Raw genomic sequence first — 23,399 nt, forward strand, 5'->3', positions numbered from 1 at the left:
TAGAATTTGCAGGAGCCCCGTCATGCTGGAGGGACATAGGCATTCCTGAAGCCAAATGAACCTCTTCCAATAACGCTGGAAGTCATTTTCAAGGAAGTGTAGCCAACTTGGTCCTGTAAGGAACAACATACGAAACGGAAATGCATTGAACCCAGCTGTATGTACGAAATAAAAATTGGCCACATGCTATATGGCATTACTTCTGCATGTTGTCTATACTACCACCTCCTACAATATTTACTATTCCTCCTGAAACATCCTGTATAATTATTTGGGTCTCGGCGGCTCATCTAAAGTTTTCAGTGCTAGACGCACGACATGGTCCGAACCCTTGCGGGAATACAGTGTGGGAGCGAACGAGTGGAATAATGGCCGGGGGGCTTGGTCTCATAAGTTCTTATGACAAATTTACAAAATTTTAAATCCAAAATACTCCATCTCGGTTCTTACAATAGTGCAATAGGTGCGCACTGGTTAGATGTAACTGAAGAGAAACTCCAACTCGGATTGTGATTAAGGGTGAATCTCAAACCCATAACCACGAACGATTGGGGGCGGAAACTTAATGCCATCGGAACCTTGTTGAAGGCCCATGACATGCGATCGTAAGACTGAATGCAGAAAGTTCAGTATATAAATACATACATATTTGCAAAATTTACCGATACTGCAGGTCACTGCACATAAAATATTAGCTGTAGCCTCTTGGTATGTGTGGAAACAAAATATCTTCAAAGTATCCTTCCACACGGCAACTTTGCAGATGCAAAACAGAGGACTTGGAATTAAAGACGTCCTTTTAAACTAATACACGCCACTAAAACAGGCATCACGAAACTTCTGTTCCTCTCGTTAGATCCTGGGGATACGAACGCTCCTGTTAATGTAGCACGCCAGCCTACATTACGTCCGAAAGTACTATGGCGATTGGAGCTGTATAAGACTTCCACCAGCACAAACCAACACTTGAACCGTCTATGATTATATTACCAGACATCGTCTACACAAACCAATTCCGGTAAATTAACCTACAAAAAACTGGAGGATGGTCTGGAAAAATATCAACAACAAAATTATACCAACTAGAGTCAGTGCCGTATGGTGCGACGTCGTAAACGAAACCATACCCACAGCGGAACGATTATGAAAAATCAGTTTGAGACCATCTCCATACTGCGACAAACGTGAGCTTGTAGAAACTGTAGCGCACACCTTGTTATGTGAAAATAGAATCAGAATTTGGAACTGGATGAGGAAGAAATTAGCACTATCAACAGAACCGCAGAAAGTCATATACCGATAACTGAAGCTTTACAACCCGACTGGAAATGTTACCCGTCCGCAAAGAATAACAATTATTCGTGGCTTCTGGGGCAGTTTGTGTTTTACGTCGTAATAAACAAAACTTAGAACTTAGAAGAGTGCATGTTTTATATTGCAGAAGAACATTTTAAGCTGAAGAAGAATTACAAATATAAGGAATGGTTTAAAATTTTTTTTATCTATTGCTTTATGTGGGCTACAAAGAGGTGGACAGTTTTATTGATTAGAAGCAGAATATTATGCTTTTACTTTTTATTATTCCTGGAATATTCTTTTACGTTGGTTCTAAAATCAGAACTGTTCCAATTTGGCACAACCCCTCCGGCTCCGAACTTCTTCCATTTGTTGAAAAATATATGGCTTCCTTACAGACCTCATATGCATCCAGAGCATAATAACTGTAATTGTGAATATATTTCTGAATGAATGTTTGTTATTTATTTTTCCGTCACCCTGTTCACTGTTATAAGTTATGTTCCACAAGGAACGCACGCCATTGCAGGCGGCAATCTGTAATTTATTTTACCTTAATTACTACTTCAATTTTGATCAGCAATTTAAAGAAATGTATGAGTGCAAACATGGAATACTTGTGAATAATGTAGCAGCCCAGTGACAGGTATGGGGGAGGCATTGTGGCCAGGCCTCGGATTTTCGACCCCTGCCCTCTTTGCCTCCGCCTACCTGGTGCTGAAAGTCTTCTCAAACTTTTTAAAAAAATAATAGTGCAATGGTCAGCACGTCTGTCTAGTAAGCAGGAGGTCTAGGTTCGAAGCTCAGTAGGTCACAAATTTTCATCTGCCGTCGTTGGTGTATTTCAACGCGCTGTGACAGTGTGGACGTCGGTCCTTCGATGTTTATGATGCAATTGTTTTTTGAGGCAATAGAGGTGACTTGCCAACATTTGTCTTGCCATCAGAATAACGGGACTCCAACGGCATCCAATCCTTAGTCACACCTTCGTGCCGGAGCTGACCCATGTCATATACATGCGAATTAGATTGTAGTTCATATTTAGTCAAATAACGAATGGTCAGTATACAAGTATGCCGGCCAGGGTGGCCGAGCGGTTCTAGGCGCTACAATCTGGAACCGCGCGACAGCTACGGTCTCAGGTTCGACTCCAGTCTCGGGCATGGATGTGTCTGATGTCCTTAGGTTAGTTAGGTTTAAGTAGCTCTAAGTTCTGGCGGACTGATGACCTCAGACGTTAAATCGCATAGCGCTCAGAGCCATTTGAACCATTTTTGATGTATACAAGTATTTACAAACAATAGAAGCAGGATTGCAGCGAACTGATCACTTAACCAAGTGCAACATAGAGTACCTGTGTAATGAGTCATTCCAGCTGCATAGCTGAGGGTAATATTTTTTAAGCAATTTATTGCAGAGTTAATGTAATACCCGCACGATGATCTCTGTAGTCATACTGTATCATTAGCAGCCCGCGAATGTAGTACTATGTTCGTTAAGTCGGATTACTCAAGCTGAGGCCAAATAAATACAAGCGACGACGCCACAACACTATCTTTACTTAAGTATGTTGTCAGCGCTAAATTAAGTTTGACAGCATAACATCACCACAACTACTGACAACCTGAACCATTATCATCACGCAGTTGTAACTCGCTGTGATTACAAGTTTCTCATGTTTGTCAAGAATAGCGGAAAGCGCCTCTGAAGTTCCATTTCCATTACGCCTAGGACGGAGAGAATCCTAAATATCAGTAATAGGTCACCTAGCGAAGACAAGAGTCCACGTATTGTCTCAAGTTCTTGCAGTTTAATGTTAATGCAGTTCCAGATGGTTTCACACTAACGGGTTCTTTTGGCTATCGGAATACTCATATGGGAATTATAGAAGTGCAATTGCTAGAAAGTTCCACTACCTTAATAACACCTCGTTATTGATTGAATACGACTCGGAAACCAACGTTAATTTGACGTTTCCATCCATCTCCTGACGTCTTACTGAATGAAGTCTGAAGTGCACGCACAGTTGTGTTGCCTGCCGCAAGGATTCTGTGAAGTGTTGTGGCAGCTGGCAGTCATTGCTGAATACAGGCATGTGCAAATATCCTCACTGCTCTAGGGGAACTCGTCTTTGTTGCATTTTTTCCATACCGTAATTAGCACAATAACATAAGGCTTGTTCTGCTGAAGAACTTGATGCCCACAAGTCCTTAAATAAGAATCTCCTGGCGTGAGTAATGCATGGAGGGACACAGACTTTGGGACAAAAGAATGGATAGCTCCCTGCTTTTTGCGTTTCCGATAGCGCCTACTATAAGAATCTGGTGTCATATTATGTTTCAGAACCCTAAACTGTTTACTTTTTTAACATAATACTAAAACAAAAGTTATGATATGAGAAGAGGAAATGATTTATATGCTTCTCAGGAACTTAAGTTTTTCGTGTTTATTTTCTCACTTCATTCTAAAACAAGGGCGTTAATATGAGAAGAGGAAATGAAATATATGCTTCCAAGACATAATATTTTGTTGTGTGCTACTACTGCATACATGAAAGCCGTGCAGTTAATTTTTGTATGTTGGATAAATTTTGATTTCACCTCACATTCCTTTGTGAGAAGGTTCCTATTTTCTTTGGATTCAATTACAGTGGACATTTCATTACTGGTTAATATTCTGATGACTAATGACATGATACCCGTTGCAATTGCTCCAAGGCACCTGTGAGTAGAGTCTCCCGTTGGTTACTATAAGAACACGCAGGCAGTGATATCCGATCACGTGCAGTCAGAGCCAAGGTGATTTCTTTCTGTTTATGGCGAAGCGTCTGCTGCAGTGTCCACGCTCAGCCAACATAAACAAATCGCGGCGGCATTGGGCACTGCTGATCGCTGCGCTTGTCGCGAGCCTCGACAACAAGAGTGCACTGTCTCTGATAACGATACTGTGGAGTTAATACATCTTACTTAAAGTAATATGCAGGATGTGGGTTGGGTGAAAATTCAGTTTGAAACTTCCCATCGCATTAAAATACTTTACAGTCATATTTGATGCAATATTTATTGTTGGTTGTCTCTCTAATGTTAATAATATTGATTCAGATTGTGCATGAACACGAACACACACACACACACACACACAGTCACTGATTCCAGTGAGGGTGACAACTATTGTGTGTTGAACAACACATGCACCAGTCAGTTCCTCAGTTGGTGTCGGGTGGATGAGTTTTTTCAATTACCTTGCATTGCAAGAATTGTAAGGAGGAGCCTGAAAGTAAATGGACTTGTATGCTAAAGAGCTGCGACAAAGCAAAACTTGACCGATTATCAGATAATTGTCCACATGGGTTTTGTGGACGAGTATACTTTTAGTTGCCGCGCGGGATTAGCCGAGCGGTCTGGGGCGCTGCAGTCATGGGCTGCGTGGCTGATCCCGGCGGAGGTTTGAGTCCTCCCTCGGGCATGGGTGTGTGTGTTTGTACTTAGGATAGTTTAAGTTAAGTAGTGTGCAAGCTTAGGTACTGATGACCTTAGCAGTTAAGTCCCATAAGATTTCACACATATTTGAACATTTTTTTATACTTTTAGTAACCAACCCACCCACGATCATTACGTAAGATTTCTCGAAGGCGCAGGGGAATTGATTTCTTTTGTGGCGGCGTTCATAGCGACAAACAATTCGCTGTAGAAACGGCTTACGAAGTCACCGCCACACTTTTAATAGCGGGCCGACCGGTCCGCTGGAACAGTGAACAGAAAGATGAAAACCCGAACACTCTGATTAAATAAAAGTCGGTACTTATCTTTATTAACGAAGATACAGGAACACAGTAGTGAACTCCGTGTCTACAGAGATCTGTCTAGTTCGAGTCGGAGCGGCTAGGTCAGCGTCGGCTGACGACAAACAACAACTCTGCTGCGATGAACACACAACTGACTAGCAAGTACACCATTCGGTGGCGAGTATACAACTGAGCGGCGAGTACAGAACTGTCCTAGCGCTCGCGACTCCAGCGCTTAAGAAACCAGAAGCCAGCGGTGGCGCGCGCAGACTTGCGGCGATTTCCTGTCTCGCTGGCGCTGCTTATGCGGACGGCGTCCGGACTTTGATGCTGCCAACCTTTTGGCAGCGGGCTCGGGTGGCATTACTGGCTAGGATATAACAATTTCATTATGTCGTCGACAGTGTAGCGTTATGGTTTACTTCCCAACATATGTTTTCTATATATGTCCCAAGGTCGCTTGCTTTTGTAGGTCCACGTGGCAATTGCCTTGTTACCTCTGCCCACATATTCTCTAACTGGTTGATGTTTGGTGATCGTGGAACAAACGGCAACAGTTTTATCCTCTCTTGGCCCTGAAACCAATCTCGCACTGCTCTGCTATGATGGATAGGGCTCTGCTCCTGTAAATAAACTGTTATCTCGTTAGTTCAAATATTTATATTTAAATAACGTATTTGTAATAAGCACATTGGATTATTATTTTCCACAGTGTTTAAGAATTCAGGCCCTATCATAGATAACTGATCTATATTCAACAGTCCGATTAAGAATGTGATTTACCCAGTCTATCATGATGAGAGTCGTAGTCGGATGTTTCTGCAGTAAGCTGAATTTAATTTCTATTAGTTCACCGAATATTTTAATTGTATTTTCCATTAGTTTACTAAACGCAACAGTAATTATCAAAGAGAAATTAATCAGCAGCAGAATTTTCTTTCACGATATCTAAAACGCTCTGACAACGCTAACGTTGTTTACGAATTCTACGCCTGTTGAAACCTACTGGTTCTAGCCGGCCGCGGTGGTCTAGCGGTTCTGGCGCTGCAGTCCGGAACCGCGGGACTGCTACGGTCGCAGGTTCGAATCCTGCCTCGGGCATGGATGTGTGTGATGTCCTTAGGTTAGTTAGGTTTAAGTAGTTCTAAGTTCTAGGGGACTTATGACCTAAGATGTTGAGTCCCATAGTGCTCAGAGCCATTTGAACCATTTGAACTGGTTCTAACGATGTCATTAAACCAGAGTAGTTTTAAGAGTATTTTTGTCTAGAATTGCCTTGACGGTTGATCGATCAAGAGCGGGAAAGGTAAAATTTTACAAATATATGACGAGAGGGACAAGTGCTTGAGAGAGGACTTCCCTATGAACACAAGTGCCTGAGAGACGACTTTCCTATCAATCTCCTGGATAGTTTTGTTTCTCAAATCAGCGTAGTGCGTTATCATGCAGTAGCACAGGTGATGTAGTTTTGTTGCTCGATTTTCTTACACTGCGACCGAATGGTGTCTCAGTTGTTGACAACAAATTCCAGCTGTGTTGCACACTCCCTGGGGGCAGAATACGTAGCCCAAAACACACTTTTGGATTTATCAGGTGTAAAATATTATGTTCACACTACTCTTTCCTCGAGTTACGTCATTTGGTGGGGCTCAGCTTTTCATTTCTTCTTAGGAAGTTAACGATAAAAGCATCATAACACGTCACCAGTAACAGAACTGCATAGGAATGCTCGATGAGTGACCTGATGACGTTCAATAATAGTCACTCCGTTGATTTTTGTTGTTTCGAATTAGAGCATGCAGTACTCCTACACCAGACTTCTGAACTTTGCCTGTTGAATGCAAATGTCGCATGATGGTAAAATGGTAATCTATCACATATATCAGTAGTCGAGACTTCCTTAATGTGGAAAATCATTCATGCCAGAACGATCTTTGTTGAAACACGAATATCTTTTTCTGGCGTATTTTTCAATAAAGCACTCGCTCCAAACACAGCTCAAATCTTTCTAGCTGCCTCCTCTGCATTCACCCCTCTGTTATACCAAAAGTAAACGCTGTGTTGCAGATGTTACACCTTTTTCCACTTGCGACTCAATTTTACAATGCTTAACTGTAGTTCATGATTTTCAAGTATGCAAAATACACTGCTTAACTGCAAGATGATAACTAGAACTTCAAATTCGAAAATGACAGTTGATACATACACTGACAGCGTGGCGCCGCGTTCACATGGGCGGCGCCGAATTTCTGGCGGCGGGTGGCGTCTGGCCGGTGGCCGGTAGCCGCTGCAGCGCGAGGAAACCCTCGAGCGTAAGCTGTTATGATGGCGACGCAGCCACGAGCTGTTCTTCGGAGTTGTTTCTGGAATACTTGTTATTGCTGGTGGGTAGAATGTTAAGCGAATTATCTTCGATGCTCAATCAGACTCATAACTTTAGACCGAAATGTGGTAAAAAATTAAAAAAAAAAACAAAAAAATAAAAAAAAACAGTTGGACGCGAACAGGCGACCATAAGATTAGAATGCACGAAGATTACCACTTTTTTTATCACATTTTGCTCGTTATAGTTTGTTCTATGTGTTCCGGGCAGACGTCGTATGACGTCCGTTTAAGTTCTTCGTTGAGCCATTCACTCAGTTTTCTTATTGCAGAGGGCAGCTAGCCCTCTGACCGAGCACGCTGAGTCACCGTGCCGGCATTTTTTTCACTCAGTTTTTTTATTACAGAGCGCAGCCTGCGCTCTGACCAAACACGCTGAGCTACCGTGCCGGCATGGGGCGGTCAGTTTTCTTGGCCACGTTAAGTGAACGACTCTGTGGCGGCCGGCCGGCGGTCAGTTTTTATGTCTAAGACTGTACACTTGAGATACTTCGTTTCTCATGAAATGGTGGCAGACGATGCTGTGGCGTCTTCGAAGCCCAAGCTTCGTCAGTGCAAGATATCTCAGCACAGCTGAGCGAACGTTTTCTTCCTGTTGCTAGTCTAATGGACAATGGTAATACTGTAGAATACTTTTGACAACTATGTGACCATCGATTTATGTTCGTGAGTGGTTCATAATTATGTTAGTAAATTCACTCGATATTTTTATGTCCTTTAAATTAATTTGCTACATGACCCGCATTGAAGACGTAGGAAATGTATGTTATTTGGTCCAGGAAGCTCGCTCCAACAGAAATTGATGCTTACATTGACATTTATGTTGCGAATTAGTCGTCTTTTCCATCACATGGATAACGAGGATGCTCCGTTTTGCTACAGTTGTTTCATAGCTAACAAGGGAACCTCCCCATCGCACCCTCCTCAGATTTAGCTATAAGTTGGCGCAGTGGATAGGCCTTGAAAAACTGAACACAGATCAATCGAGAAAAGAGGAAGAAGTTGTGTGGAACTATGGACAAAATAAGCAAAATATACAAACTGGGTAGTCCATGCGCAAGATAATCAACATCAAGGATAATGTGAGCTCGGGAGCACCGTGGATAGCCGGCACGGTAGCTCAGCGTGTCAGTTCCGCTTGGGACGCGGCAGCGACCGGACGTGTCGGTACTTCCGCGTAGTCGTAGCGCCGCAAGCCGTGTTTATAATAATTCTTGGATTGTGACCTGTGATATTCTCAGTGCTTCTTCACTACCGTCGTACACAAGCTTCTTAATTTACTCACAGCGGCCCCGACCACGCATATAGTGCAGTTATGGTTCCCAGTGTACCTCGTAAGAATACCCTGTGTTTTGCATTTGAGAAATCTTCCAGGAATGTGCAACCGAGTTCTCTAGAAATCCATGACTGGATAGTAGATATTATTGGCATCACATCTGATCAGGTCCACACAGCATATTATGACATGGCGGAATACTGTTTCTTTGTGAAGTTTTTAGACCAGATACAACTGGAGAAAATTTTGGTGAATACTGGTGGGAAAGCAGAGTTCCGACATCGTGATCAGTCGGTGAGTACAGTTTCAATAACTAACGCTGACATTGAGTATAAACAAGTGCGAGTGTTCAATTTGCCACCTGAGGTTGAGAATTGTTTTCTTAGAGATGTCCTCTCCAAATACGGTGACATCCGACAGATTAGAAACGAAAAATGGTCGAGCCGTCACAAACTCCAATGTTATAGTGGGGTTCGCTCAGTTGACATGGCCGTTAAAGTCAATATCCCATCCTATATATTGGTTTGTGGTTATAAGGCTCATGTCATTTACGAGGGGCAAGTAGGCACTTGTTTTATCTGTAACACGAGTGGACATTTACGAGAGGATTGCCCACGGCGAGTTGTCGTACTTCGAAACAATCTGCAACAACGACAGAAATTAACATTGGCTGATGTCCTAACTCAAAATCAGGCGCCTTCTGTGACTGACTCCCAACCGAGTGCATCTGTGTCAGAGGACAACGATCTCGGTAACAGCACCTTCCCACCCTTGCCTCAAAAACCCGTGGCCGGTCACCCCTTAGCCACCGGTGTTGCATTATCTGTCGGTAACAAACGACGACGTACTATAAGTGACGGTAGTGGTTCCGGCGAACAAGTAGTAAAAAATCAAACCGATGACGCGGATCCACGGGCCTCCACACATGACACGCATGTGTCGGATGGCTCAGTTACGACCCGCCAAATTCCCATTCAACCGCCCGACGCAGAAACTGTCAATGCGAGTGCAGCCGAGTGTTTACAGCAATCCGTTCCGATGCCGCTTGCCGACTCGCCGCAGGTGTCCAACACGCAAGAGGCGGCAGGCAGTCAACTGCAACTCGTAAACACGGCGGATGAAGCACGCGGTGTAGAGCATAACATAAACAGCCGACACCTCGAAACTGCTTCCAAACAACACGAGGACCCGGACAGCTGCATACAAACAGCCAGTGCGGCTCCAAACAAACACAGTGAGCCTACTGAAGCCGCGTCTTCGGACTTGCCGTCACCCGTTCCGAAGCAAGGACTTTCACATACTGCCTACAGCCACGACTCGCCGACTCCGCCGTCTTCAATGACACTTCGGACGCCTTTGCGACGGCAAAATAAGGTTAAACCAAAGGACTCCGTGGCTGGAAGTAGCTCAAAAAGTAAAGTCAGCGCAAAAACTGGCACAAAACCTGCGGATGTAGGTTCGAAGTCCGACGGTGAGATGGACTGGGCTTCCTACGCTTCCCATCACCCACAAGTCTCGGACGATCATGAGTCAAGCTTATAAGTTTTTGTCCCTGAACATTAATAGAGTTAGGACAGATTTAAAATTAGCAATGCTACGGCAGTTTATCTATGAGTCCGAAGCTGATATAGTTCTGTTACAGGAAGTGTCTATCCTAAGTTTCCATGTATCAGGATTTGCAACAATCGTAAACACCGTGGCGGACGGGGGTACAGGTACGGCCATTCTATCACGAGACGGAATCCCAGTGAGCAATATCGAAATGTTGGACTCCGGTAGAGGCATAGCTTGCCAAATTTTTGACGTCACCCTCGTCAATATTTATGCTCCATCTGGAACGATCTTAAAATCAGAAAGAGCTAACTTCTTTAAACAAGACATCATATACTTGCTACGCCGCAACCCAACCCAGTTGATAATTAGTGGTGATTTCAACTGTGTGATCCACAGGAAAGACCAATCGCCAAACTTTAATTACTGTAGGGAACTACATGATCTGGTGCGTCACCTGCAGCTGAAGGATGCGTGGGAACTAAAATTTCCTACCCTGGTAAAGTACACGTACCTGACCACCACCGCATGTAGCCGTCTAGATCGTTTGTACATCTCTGAGAACATTTGCCAACATGTTCTGGACGCCGATGTCATTCCGGCTAGCTTCTCCGACCACTGCGCCCTCTGTGTCACAATAAATCTGGACAAACAGCATACTAAATGGCATAGGATTCCGTGGAGTCTAAATGTTTCTATTCTCGCCGATGCCTTGCTACAAGATGTCATCTCCACGACATGGACGGATTGTCTCAAGCAATGCTGCAGATATCCGAGCAAGATAGCCTGGTGGAATGCTGTGGTCAAACGGAAAATGCGATTATCTTTAAGAAACTCCAGTAGGCAACGGGCGCAAGATGTCAAACGCACGATTGATTTTTACCAAACAGTTCTGCGAGAGTTTTATGCGACTACGACACCAACCAACACACAGCTGACGACCATCAAACAAATAAAGGCGAAGCTTATAGGCATAAAGCGAACGCAGCTTGAAGGACTGAAGATCAGATCTAAAGCAAAATCGCTTCAAGAGGACGAACTTGCATCGCTGTATCACCTCATAAAACATCGTGCCCATCGCAAGCGAGCTTTTATCGGGGAGCTGGACACAGATGATGGACTCCGTTTGACCCGACAGAGTGATATTCTTACTGCAGTTTACCGGTACTTCACGGATCTGTACTCACAATGCGATACATATGGTGATGACGGCGGCGATATCGTGAGTGCTCTGCCCACCGTAGGCACGCCTGCGGACAACTTGGCGGTCGTACACGATTTTGCTCCAGACGAAGTCCTTGAACTGATTTCTGGCTCGCCATCAAATAAATCCCCTGGCCCTGATGGTTTGCCACGGGAATTTTATGTGCGCTTCTGGCCCATAATCGGACACGCATTTACAGATGTTCTCAATGAAGTGATGCGAGGGAGTGACGTGCCGGCCGAAATGAAGGAAGGCCGAATTGTATTGATACCAAAAAGCAAACACCGAAAAACCTTAGATAACTTCCGACCTATTACTTTACTCAATTTTGATTATAAAACCTTCGCCAGAGCACTCAACAGCAGATTGTCCCCGTTAATGAAGCAAGTGATTCACAACCATCAATCATGCATCCCTGGCCGCACTATTATGACGCCCCTTTCGGAATATAGAGATGTAATAGCCATAGCGTCAGTCACTAACGTGAATCTCGCATTGCTGTTTATCGACTTTTGCAAGGCTTTTGATCGCGTCCGCCACGAGTACCTCCTACAGCTACTGCAGCGATGTGGTTTTGAGCAACGGGTTATAAATGTCGTGCAACATTTCGTCACGGGCATTACAACCAGAATCAGCGTAAATGGACAGCTTACTCAACCCATCGAGGTCCAAAGAGGAGTGCCGCAGGGGAGCCCTCTCTCCATGATGTTATTTGTTTTATCGCTCGAGCCGCTCTTACGCTCTATTCATGACAAACTTGCAGGCCTTTCGATCGCCGGGACGTCCTTCGTGGTTCGTGCTTACGCCGACGACGTCGGAGTGTTATTGCGCAACGACGGAGACGTATCAACCCTCAAGACCGCGGTAGACGAGTACTGTCGTGCTTCCGGTGCTAAAATCAACTCCGGTAAATGCACCTTTGTCAACATTCGAGGATTCGACGCAGTTATTATACCTTGGGCGAAGCGTATCGAAAACCACACCACTCTGGGGATGATTATCGGCAAATGCCCGCTAAAAATGAATGCAAAAAATTGGAAGCAGGTCACCAATAAAATGCAAGGTGCCATCTATGAAAACAATTGGCGGTCCGTTAACATTCTCCAACGCATACGACTCCTCAGCAGTTATATATTCAGTAAAGCGTACTATATGGCCCAACTATTTCCAGTCCCCAAGATGCAGGCCAAACACGTGATGAAACTCTCTAATAGATTTAACTGGCAAGGGCATCTGTTCAAAGTGAAATACACCACGCTGACGTCTTCCAGACAGGCCGGCGGACTAAACATGCCCGACATTAACCGAAAGTGTACTGCGTTATATATTAAACGAATCACCCATTTGTTGGACAAGGAACCTCTCAGCGTAACCAGTTGGCTCTTCCGAACCTTACAGCCCACCGATACGCATCCACCCATTGATGTAGGTAAAATACATTACAAACTACGACATGTCAAGCAGTTTTTTCTTGAAGTAAGCTATATTGATGGACATTATTGCACGCAGGATTTACCGACGACGCACCTGTTATTAAAAAGATGGACATCTCCAATAGTCCGGAATCCCATTGAACTTAAATACCCGAGTGTTCATTGGAAGGCAGTTTGGGACAACATAAGTTTAACCGTCCACACTGCTGAAGTGGCGTCCACATGGTATAAAGTGGTAAACGATGTTATACCCACTAATGAAAGGTTGCATAGAATCGGTTTAAGTGACAGTGATAAATGCGTCCGCTGTGGCCTGGTCGACACCTTACGCCACCGTTTCACTTGTGGCGGTCATCTAATTAACTGGAAATGGGTGCAGCAGAGGCTGGGCCTGATTACCCGCAGCAGCCCAGCCAGCCACTGCACCGACATCCTGCTCTGGCCGGACGCGAAACATTTTCCCGCTACCAAGAACAACACCGTGATGTGGATGTTAGGACAGTTTGTGACATATATCATCATCCACAATAGTGAAGATAATCTCATTAGTTTCGAGGCTTACATGAGAACGGCACGCTGGAAGATGAAACGTTACCCAAATTTCAGGAAGATGTTTGCTAACATGTTAGACATAATTTTTGAAAAACAAGGCGTAGGGTAATTCTCGATGCCGGTAAGGACACAAATCACATGCAAGACTATGTAGCGAACAAAATACACAACGAGTAAGGTGTTATACCAGTTCCTAGGACTACTCCCGACTTCTTAATGGTGTTATTAACTTCATTATGACATTTTCATTAATTTATGTTCCTGTGCATCTCTTGTTATCCGTTTGTGTGCTCCAAATGACTTTGAGTTTGGACGGTTATGAATCAAATGATAGAACTGTCATTCCAGTTAAGACAATCAATTATATATATGTTTGCGTTTCGGATCTATGTCTCTGTCTGAAGAGGCTATTGTCAGTTTACTATTTATGTTCTATTTTGTAAGCTTACAAATAGCACTATTTTGAAATGTGTTCTTCAGTCTATTGTAGGATACAACTTGTGTTGAATGAGTTCCAGCACTTCAATATTTTGTTTTTGTGCTTATGTAGATATATGGTTGTTTTAATAAAGGATAAAAGATAATAAAAAAAGCGTGTTCGGTCAGAGGTTTAGCTTCTCTCTGTAATAAAAAACTGAGTGAACGGATCAACGAAGAACCTACACCGGTGTCATCGGACGTCCGCCGCGAAGAAATTCCACGAACAATATAGAACAAAATGAGATAAAAGAAAAGAATGGTCACGTGGTTAGCGTGAGCAGCTGTGGAACGAGAGGTCCGTGGTTCTAGTCTTCCCTCGTGTGAATCGTTAATTTCTTTATTTTCAAACAATCATCAGCACACGTACTGTTTATCAACAAATGTAGGAAATAATCATACAAATTTTCGACAATCGTTCGATCCCTTAAGGAACTTTCCGATGCCTTACAGTTCGGAAAATATTCATTGACATTATTATTGAAGTCGCGAGCTATATTTGCTGGATTCATATTGCCCACGGAATGCATTTCACGTATTTAATGCACTCTCGTCCAAAGTAGCGAACAGCCAACGGCCAGCCAGGGAGCCTCGTTAGCAGGAATACTCTCTCTTCCGTGCGCTGTAGTCGACTGACGTCATGTGTTTCGATGTTTGTTTAGGTGTAGCGTCATCATACTACGGCGCAGTTACCTCGCATCGGACGGACGGACGGACAGATAATAATTGTCTGAAAATAAAAAATTAAACTTTTCACTCGAGAGAAGACTTGAACCGAGGACCTCTCGTTCCGCAGCTGCTCACGCTAACCACGGGATCACGGCGCTCCTGAGCTCACCGTATCCTTGTTGTTGCCTATCTTGCATGTGGACTACTCAGTTTGTATATTTTGCTTATTTTTTTCATAGTTCCACACAACTTCTTCCTGTTTTCTCGATTGATCTGTGTTCAGTTTTTCAAGGCCTATCCACTGTGCCAACTTATAACTAAATCTGAGGGGGGTGCGATGGGGATGTTCCCTTGTTAGTGGTATTGTGTGTTGGTGGCGTTGCCAGTTTACATACTGTGCATGTAACACACAATAAATGCGTTGGATGCCTCCTGTGATCAGTTTACTTGAAAAACGTTTATTGTCATCGTAATTTATGTAACTGGCTCTCCAACTTCCAATTTGACAATTTGTGGAAAAATGGTTTACCTTGCTAGTCATAGTTTCAAACATTGTCTGACAGAAAACGTAGGCATGAAGGAGTCAGTAAAAGCAATTATTCGCTATTATAGCAAACTTTTGAATCCACTGGACACTTGAATTCTCTATATTGATTCTGAGAATTTTTTTATTTCTCTTGTTATTTACTGTCTCAATGTCATCCGTGAGAATATAATTAAAGGCAGTTGGATTAGGTTCCTGATCTATAAACTATGATTTAATATTCTGTGCTGCTAAATAAATTTTGAAGGTTATATTCTTTATGTAAAACAGAATATCGGCTTCAGTCCTAGGATTGACGATAAACTTCAGAAATACAATTACAGAATTTAATATTCTGTGCTGCTAAATAAATTTTGAAGGTTATATTCTTTATGTAAAACAGAGTATCGGCTTCAGTCCTAGGATTGACGATAAACTTCAGAAATACAATTACAGAATAGTGGCATATCGATTATGGCTCCTCACCATCAACAATAGTTGTTACCCATAGTTTCGTATTTGCTATTTTACCGTCGTTACCCTTTAGAGACCAACCTGATCTTTCCACAATGCCATTTTTGACTTGCTTCTTAATATGTCCTATAACTACAGATTTGTTGAAAATATTAACTGTTAAATACGCTATTCCACAAATTAAAAACTTCCAGTTATTCTTCATATCTTGAAACTTACTACCGTTGACTTTCACTGAAGAAAAGATACATAATAATAAAATGAACTGAAAGACTAGAATGTCAAAGCATATTGTGAATGGTTAAAATGAAATGAACTAAAGATCATCTTCTTGTCTTAAACACGTTACTCTTCAAGAGAACTTCGGCACCTCTCAAAATTTTTATCACCTCTGATGTTTAGCTACATGTGGACAAATTGTGGGTCTCATGATGCAGAACTGTTTAGCCGTCACAATTCCACTTACTGCGTTTCCTTGAAATTATATAAAATATACGTCCGTAAAAAAAAAAAAAAAAAAAAAAAAAAACTTGAAACAGCTGTTGCAGCTGATTGGTGAAGGGCTGAAAAAAAAAACTCCTCTGCTGATGCTGCTTAGTATCGCGTATAGCCTCCTTTGACTTCCACAACAGCTCGAAGTCTGTTGGGCATTGAGCCCACAACTCGAGCCACATAACTAGGAGATTCAAGTAACTCATTCCAAGCGTCATGAATCACATCAGAAAGCTGTCGGCGAGTCGACGGTGACTGCCACTTTTCTCGTATTACTCTGACCATTTCTGCCCAAATATTCTCAATGGGATTCATGTCAGCTCCTTTAGGTGGCCATTCCATTGCAGTAATATTACTATGGTCGTCGAAGCACCTCTTAACCACACGTGCCATATGAATAGGGTAGCGATCTTGTTGGAACATGATCTGATCATCGCCAAATCTTGCTGTCACAGAAGGCAACATCACGTTCTCCAGAATTGATATGTAATTGCACACATCGAATCTTCCTTCCAATTCCCACATAAACCCACACCTTCGGCCGATATCCATGCCCAAACCGTTACCGACTCCCTGCCACTCCTTCGGCAACTGTAAATATGTTTTCGATTATACCTAGCACCTTTAGGCCGGTAAACAAGTACTTTTCCGGTTGATGCCGTAGAGAAAACTTTTTGGTGCGTGAAACTCACTCGCCTCCTACACTGGAGAGGTTTGTCGACAGCCCGCATCTCGTGGTCGTGCGGTAGCGTTCTCGCTTCCCACGCCCGGGTTCCCGGGTTCGATTCCCGGCGGGGTCAGGGATTTTCTCTGCCTCGTGATGGCTGGGTGTTGTGTGCTGTCCTTAGGTTAGTTAGGTTTAAGTAGTTCTAAGTTCTAGGGGACTTATGACCACAGAAGTTGAGTCCCATAGTGCTCAGAGCCATTTTTGTCGACATTTTCAGCAGCAAAAGCAAGGCGAGCTTCTCTGTGGGAAACAGTCAATGTCTCTTTCACAGCAGCGCTTCTTGCTCTCAGTCCACCTTCCCTTAGACGACGAGTGACGGTCTTACTGCTAACATTGAGACCCAAAGTTTGCTGAATTTGTCGTGCGTTGACAAATGGCTGGTTCTCACTGAAACGGCGTATCTGCTGATCCTGAGCAGCTGTTGTATTGCGGCGACGGCCATGAGGCCTCCCATTCAGGTTACCACTCTCTTCCTTTCGTCTGATCCACCTGGCTACCGTCGACTTGTGAAGACCCATAGTTCTTGCTATATAGCCATTTGAAGATCCCTCAGCATGGATTGCTATTATAGCGCCCTTGTCTGCCTTAGCCAGATGGCCTATTTAGCGTTGACTGAATGATTCGTCGCGGTTAATATCTGCTGCGGAAACAGCGCTAGCAGGAAACAGACTGCCTCCTCCACTATGGGAGCCACAACGCAGTGTCCACGTATGTGTAACACGGAAATCGATGGCATAAACGAGAGATCGCAAGCCCGTACCCGTGTCATTACATAGTGGAGCAACTTAGAATCTGTAATTTTTCTCAGAAGGGACTGGTCCACTCTTGTCATGTCTTATCCTGATAAATATTACATGAAATGAAATATTTACGTTTTGCATATGCGGCAGGCCTAACGCAAGAAACACTTCTGAAATATCTGAGGCAACCTGAAGAACACTTCGTGAATTTTAGCTGTAGGAGGTTGCCTTATAAGAAGGAAAACGTGTTTATCCCCGCTCGCCGTGTTTCCAAGTGGCGCAGTTTACTCTGAGGCATACATAATTCTCACCGCGCGTAAGAAGCGACTCGACTAACGAGGGGAAGTCGCCAGGTGTCATAGGCTGATTGTCCGGAAACTTTGCTCAGTGAAGGAGAGGACAAAATAAGCGAACACGTGTTTCGACTTATCTGCAGACACTCGACCGTTTCCGAGAAAACGACGGTCAAAGTTATCAACGCGCTGTTGCTATAGTGTAGATACCTTCTGCAGCCGAGAACGCAATTGAAGCGGTGGCTCAGTGCCTCCCGTCGTTCCTTCTTAACTTTGATTCCCGTGTTCGAGACCATATTGGTTTTTTTTATTATTATTATTTCCTGCCTCTCTATCAGAATTATCTACGAATGTTTTTTTCTAATTTATGTTGAAATAATGTTGTTATTATTCGCCAGTTAACTTTATGTTAATTAATTAATTAAAAAAATAATAAACGAATGAGACAAGCTGATCTAAAATCATCTGGTCTGCCTCATGCATCGTTATATCCAAATGGTTTATAAATGTTAATCTACATTCAGATTCGATGATGGCACCTTTAGTGTGTTGAAACCGGTTATCCAATAAACAGTATTAAAGCGATCTTGGCTTCTGAATTATTTCTACAACAGAGTCATCGCCCCACTACGCACTATGTGCTCCCTTCTTATTTCTTTACACAGTAAATTAACTGACGAATAACGACAACAGTGTTTCAACATAAATTGGAATAAACATTCGTTGATAATTCAGAGAGTGAGGGGGGAAAAAGGAAAAACCGGGTTTCGAACTCGCAGCGCAAAGTTCCGAAGTCGCTATGGTAGCCGCAGAGCCACCGCTTCAGTTGAATCCTTACCCGCTAAGAGGTATCTACACTATAGCAAAAGCGCATTGAAAACTTTGACCGTCGTTTTCTCAGAAGCGGTAGAGTGTAAGCAGATAAGCCGAGACACGTGTTCGCTTATTTTGTCCCCTCTTTCACTGAGCCAAGTTTCAGCAAGATCGAGGTATGACACTTGGCGGGTCCCCTCGTAAGTGGCGTGCGTTGGGATTCAGTAGACAGAATGCGTCCACTTTCCTCGACTACTCATTGACTTGTTTGGAAACTTTCTTTCTTGTAGTGGCACTTTGCATTATGAGGGCTGGTTTTCCTGATAACGATCTACTAATGGACTTTGCTCCTTATTTACGTTACTGTGTAGTAGACCTACTGCAGCTACTTAAACCGGAAATGTTTGTTTATTTGGATACTCCGCTTATTAGTTGCTACATTTCGCTATAATATTTTCCTTTGTTTCAAAACGGTAAGTTAAGATGACCACCGCAACTTGGTAACATCAGTAACAATTTAAACTTTGAAACAGTTATGTGTGGTGCACTAGGAGTCTACTGTTGTTGACTGAGGAATACATTAAACACGAAAGCTGCGTCCAATAACAATAATTAAATTTCGGTTACATGACAAAACACAAGTCGAAGCACTGTCAGTTCATCTCAGTACCCAGTAAAACTTAAACTGGAAAGATCGAAAACATACTTTTGTGGGGAAGGCAAACGAATGACTGCGTTTTATTGGCCGCACACTAAGAATACGCAACAGGCCAACTGAAAACACTGCCTACACCACGTTTGTCCGTCCACTGCTATAATATCCTTGACAGACGTGACTGACTGTACACACGAAAACTTCCAAGGAACGGTAGCACGATTTGTAATGTCACGAAATAGGGGAGAGAGGGTCCCAGATTTGATAATCGAGTTGGGGTAACATTCATGAAAACAAAAGCGTTTTTCGTTGCCGCGAGATCTTCTCACGAAATTTCAATCACCAACATCTGTTCTGAATGCCAAAACATTATTTCCTCGGTAACTACACAGGAAGAAACCATAGTAATAACGTAAATCAAGGCTCGCAAGAAAAGATTTAAGTGGTCCTTTTTCCCGCACACGGTTAATGAGTGGGACGGTAGAGAAATAGTCCGAACCTTCTGCCAGGCACGTAAGTCTGGATTGCAAAGAAATCCTGTTGATGTAGTCATGTAGATGTAACAACGAAATTATGTTGTAATTGAGACATGTGACTTTCATTTGATTTGAACATCGAAGTTGTTTGCTGTTTATTTACTTTTTGTTCATTAGTTTCAGCCATATACGAACACCTAGGCGCGTTAAATTGATATTGAAATAAAGTGTCATGCATGGACCAATAACAATAAATTCTTACCTACTTGTTATGGTATTGCAGTATCTGCCAGCGTCTTCAGAAGTGGGTATCGCATACGACGTTCTTAGAGTGTTTATAAATGGATATTGCAGACGACTTCGAACAAAGTTTGAATGTAGCTTCGTAGAAGTTCCGTGATCAAACGATCTGAGGTGCTGGCGAATATAGTTTATCCTCACTAGACAGTATATATTATTATTATACATGAGGTGAATAGGGTTTCGCCGGGTGCGGTGGCCGAGCGGTTCCAGGCGCTTCAGTCACGAACCGCACGGCTGCTTCAGTCGCAGGTTGGAATCCTACCTCGGGCATAGACTTCTGTGATGTCCTTAGGATAGGTAGGTTTAAGTAGTTCTAAGTCTAGGGGCTGATGACATAAGCAGTTTGGTCACATAGGTCTTGAAGCCATTTTTTGACCTTTCGCGTAAATTTTCTTTACATAAACGGCCGTATCTTTAATTTGCGTTGACATAGAAGCTCACTTTTTTACACACCAAGGGACCGGTTATCGCAAGAAGTGCGATACATTTCCGCTTATTATGTCTACCCGTTCTGGATGTAAACGGGTTTTAAGGGTTGGGTGGACCGATAGACGGACAAGAAAGTGAGACTAGTAGGGTTCCGTTTTTACCGGTTTAGGTGACGAAATCCTAACAACGAAAACAGATAGGACAGTTACTGAAGATGAGGGCCGCATAAATAACACGCCCTACTCTTTATTCGAAACGTGCTAGTTGCAGTCGATACATCAGCATATTAATCGTAGCTACGCTTTCGATCCAAATCACGATTACAGGAATGCAAATAGAATCCATTTGCCTATACACGTAGTAATTCACATCCCAGTATTAATGCCACCGCGTTTTAGAAGTGCGAACATTCCCATTGCTAGCTAACTTAAGAAACACTACGGCTAATGAACGTTTTCTGGCTGTGGCGAGTCTAGTGGAGAATTCTAAAGAGTGTAGAATACGTTTGGCAGCTATGTAGCCGTTTATTTCCTGGGGTGGTGCAGAATTATCCTACTAAATTTACTCTCTAATAACAGTATTTTGTTATTTCGATAAACATCCCGAATGATTGTCACATAAGCGGTGACATAAAGGAAGAAAATTCATGTTTTTGAGTCCAGAAAGCTCCATGCAACAGAAACTGCAGATCATTTTGCCATTTTCATTTCGAAATTGCCGGCTTATTCATGTCTGGGGTAATAATAGAGGGCTGTTTGCGTGGGTTGTCTGCTAGCGAAGTGAAAGGAAGGTCTGGTTTGTTTTCGGTTCTAATCTCGATGGAGGCAGGTAGAATGTCAGTAAAGCAATTTTAAGATGTTCTCGCGCCCCCAGTACGTTTTATCGCTACCTTTATTCTATACTGGCGCCCTGTGGATGTCAATATGACACTCTTGTAGAATTTCATACATGTTACTGCCTACTTTTTCCGCTTCTGTCAATAATGGAATTGACTTAAGTGTGGCACTGAATGATTTTTAACTGAATTTCGTTATGAATCTTCACGCATTGCTAAATTTGCACACTTTCATGGTAGGTCAGCAACGGTAATCCAGTATGACTGGTCTGACCGGTGACACAGACCGTTTCTAGGGCGAATGCGGATAATATTTTGCTAATTCGTAACGATCTGGGGTTCTTTGTCTTACTAAAACAGTTACGTTATCTCGATAAGTTGAAATTTATTTTTATTGGTACAGTTCATACCAATTAGCGTTTCTTCTTTCAGTTTTGTCTTATATTTACGTGTTGTATTTAACACACTAATCAGCACTAATATAGTCTTACAAATTATTGAAAACAGGCTAAAAAAGTTCAGATAGTTTGTCAATTTTTTTACACCTGTGCATAGTAAGTTGGTAGCACTTCGACGCCTTGCCTGTTATGCTCTGTAGCAGACTTTAAAGCCGTGCGGATCAGCATAACGAAAAGGCGAGGGGTCTCGCTCGTTTTGTCCACGACTGTACATAGACCTGTTTATTTTTACAATGGTTTACATCAGTTTACAGCTTGGACATTTAGCTATTTTTATGCCTAAATATCATTTCTGTCGGTGCATTTTTGTAGACGCTGTGGCAGTTTTTGTATGCCCATGTCATACCAGCTCGCTGCCATGCTGTTCAGAAAGTTGAGAACCTCTTCTTTCGCCTCGTCGTTGGAGCTGAATCGCTTTCCAGCCAAATGTTCTTTTAACCTAGGTGGTAGTCACTGGGCGCCAAGTCAGGACTATAGGGTGGGTGGGTGATAATGTTCCACTGAAACTGTTGCACGAGGCCAACGGTTTGCCGAGCGATGCGTGGGCGAGCGTTGTCATGGAGAATCTGTACGCCCTTACTCAACATTCCTCTTCTCCAGTTCTGAATTGCCTGTTTGAGTTTTTTCAGGCTCTCACAGTACGTGTCAGCGTTAATTGTGATACCAGCGATTCAGCTCCGATGACGAGATGAAAGAAGAGGTTCATAACTTTCTGAACAGCATGGCGGCGTGCTGGTATGACATGGGAATATAAAAACTGCCACAGCGTCTACAAAAATATATAGACAGAAATGGTGATTACGTCGAAAAACAGCTAAATGTTCAAGCTTAATCTGACGTAAGCCATTGTAGAAATAAACAGGTCTATGTACTTACAAAAAAAATAGGAGACCTTACTTTTGGGATTACCCTCGTTCTTATTATTAGGGGGCATTTGAGCATCACGCTGATAATGTATGTGTTTGTGTAAAGGAAATGACTATGTCCAGTCGTAAGGAAGGAGCAGATATTTCTGTTTCCAGAGCCACATCCGTCAATAGTGTAGTTCCGATACTTCGCTCATTGTCGAATGCCGTTCAATTGAGACCGCAATCGTAACATTTAATTGTAAGTACATGGATAAAATATGTGAACGAATTTGTAGGATGATTGATTCTACCTGTACGTGCTTGGTCTGCAGCGCCGGTGACCTGTGCGGGAATGATTCCCGTTTCCTGTTAACGGCAGCAGCCGTCCAAATGCAAAGGCCTGTTGGAGTGCAGGAATGTAGATGAATTACGGTGTTGTCCTCTAGACTACCGAATAGCGAACTAATACATAGTATGTGTTGGATAGCTTCCGTGAATGCATGGAAATTTGAGAGTGAATATGGAGGTGTGTTTGCGTTGGACTATTATCCCCTCCCATGTAAGTTGTTTGGTTGACTGCTTCTGCAAATTTCGCGCATTTATTTAGTTGAGAGAAGACCGATTGTGGGGCATGCATCTAGCAGGTGAAAGAGACGTTTGCTTGTCCTCTACACATGAGAAAGACCTTAGTTGACTTTGTAAATTATAG

At 43.0% G+C, this 23,399-nt stretch overlaps 1 protein-coding gene across 1 annotated transcript in view; it reads left to right on the plus strand.

Annotated features, from left to right (window-relative positions):
- The window catches only part of LOC126251419 (proline-rich protein 36-like), a 67,406-nt gene extending 57,126 nt beyond the window's left edge, over positions 1 to 10,280 (plus strand). Inside the window, exon 4 of the mRNA XM_049951833.1 lies at positions 9,432 to 10,280. Coding sequence (XP_049807790.1) covers positions 9,432 to 10,280 — 849 coding nt within the window. The remainder of the gene's footprint in view (positions 1 to 9,431) is intronic.
- Positions 10,281 to 23,399: the final 13,119 nt, after the last annotated feature.

This window comes from Schistocerca nitens, chromosome 4, assembly GCF_023898315.1.
Source record: "Schistocerca nitens isolate TAMUIC-IGC-003100 chromosome 4, iqSchNite1.1, whole genome shotgun sequence".
In the NCBI taxonomy this organism is placed as follows: Eukaryota; Metazoa; Arthropoda; class Insecta; order Orthoptera; family Acrididae; genus Schistocerca; species Schistocerca nitens.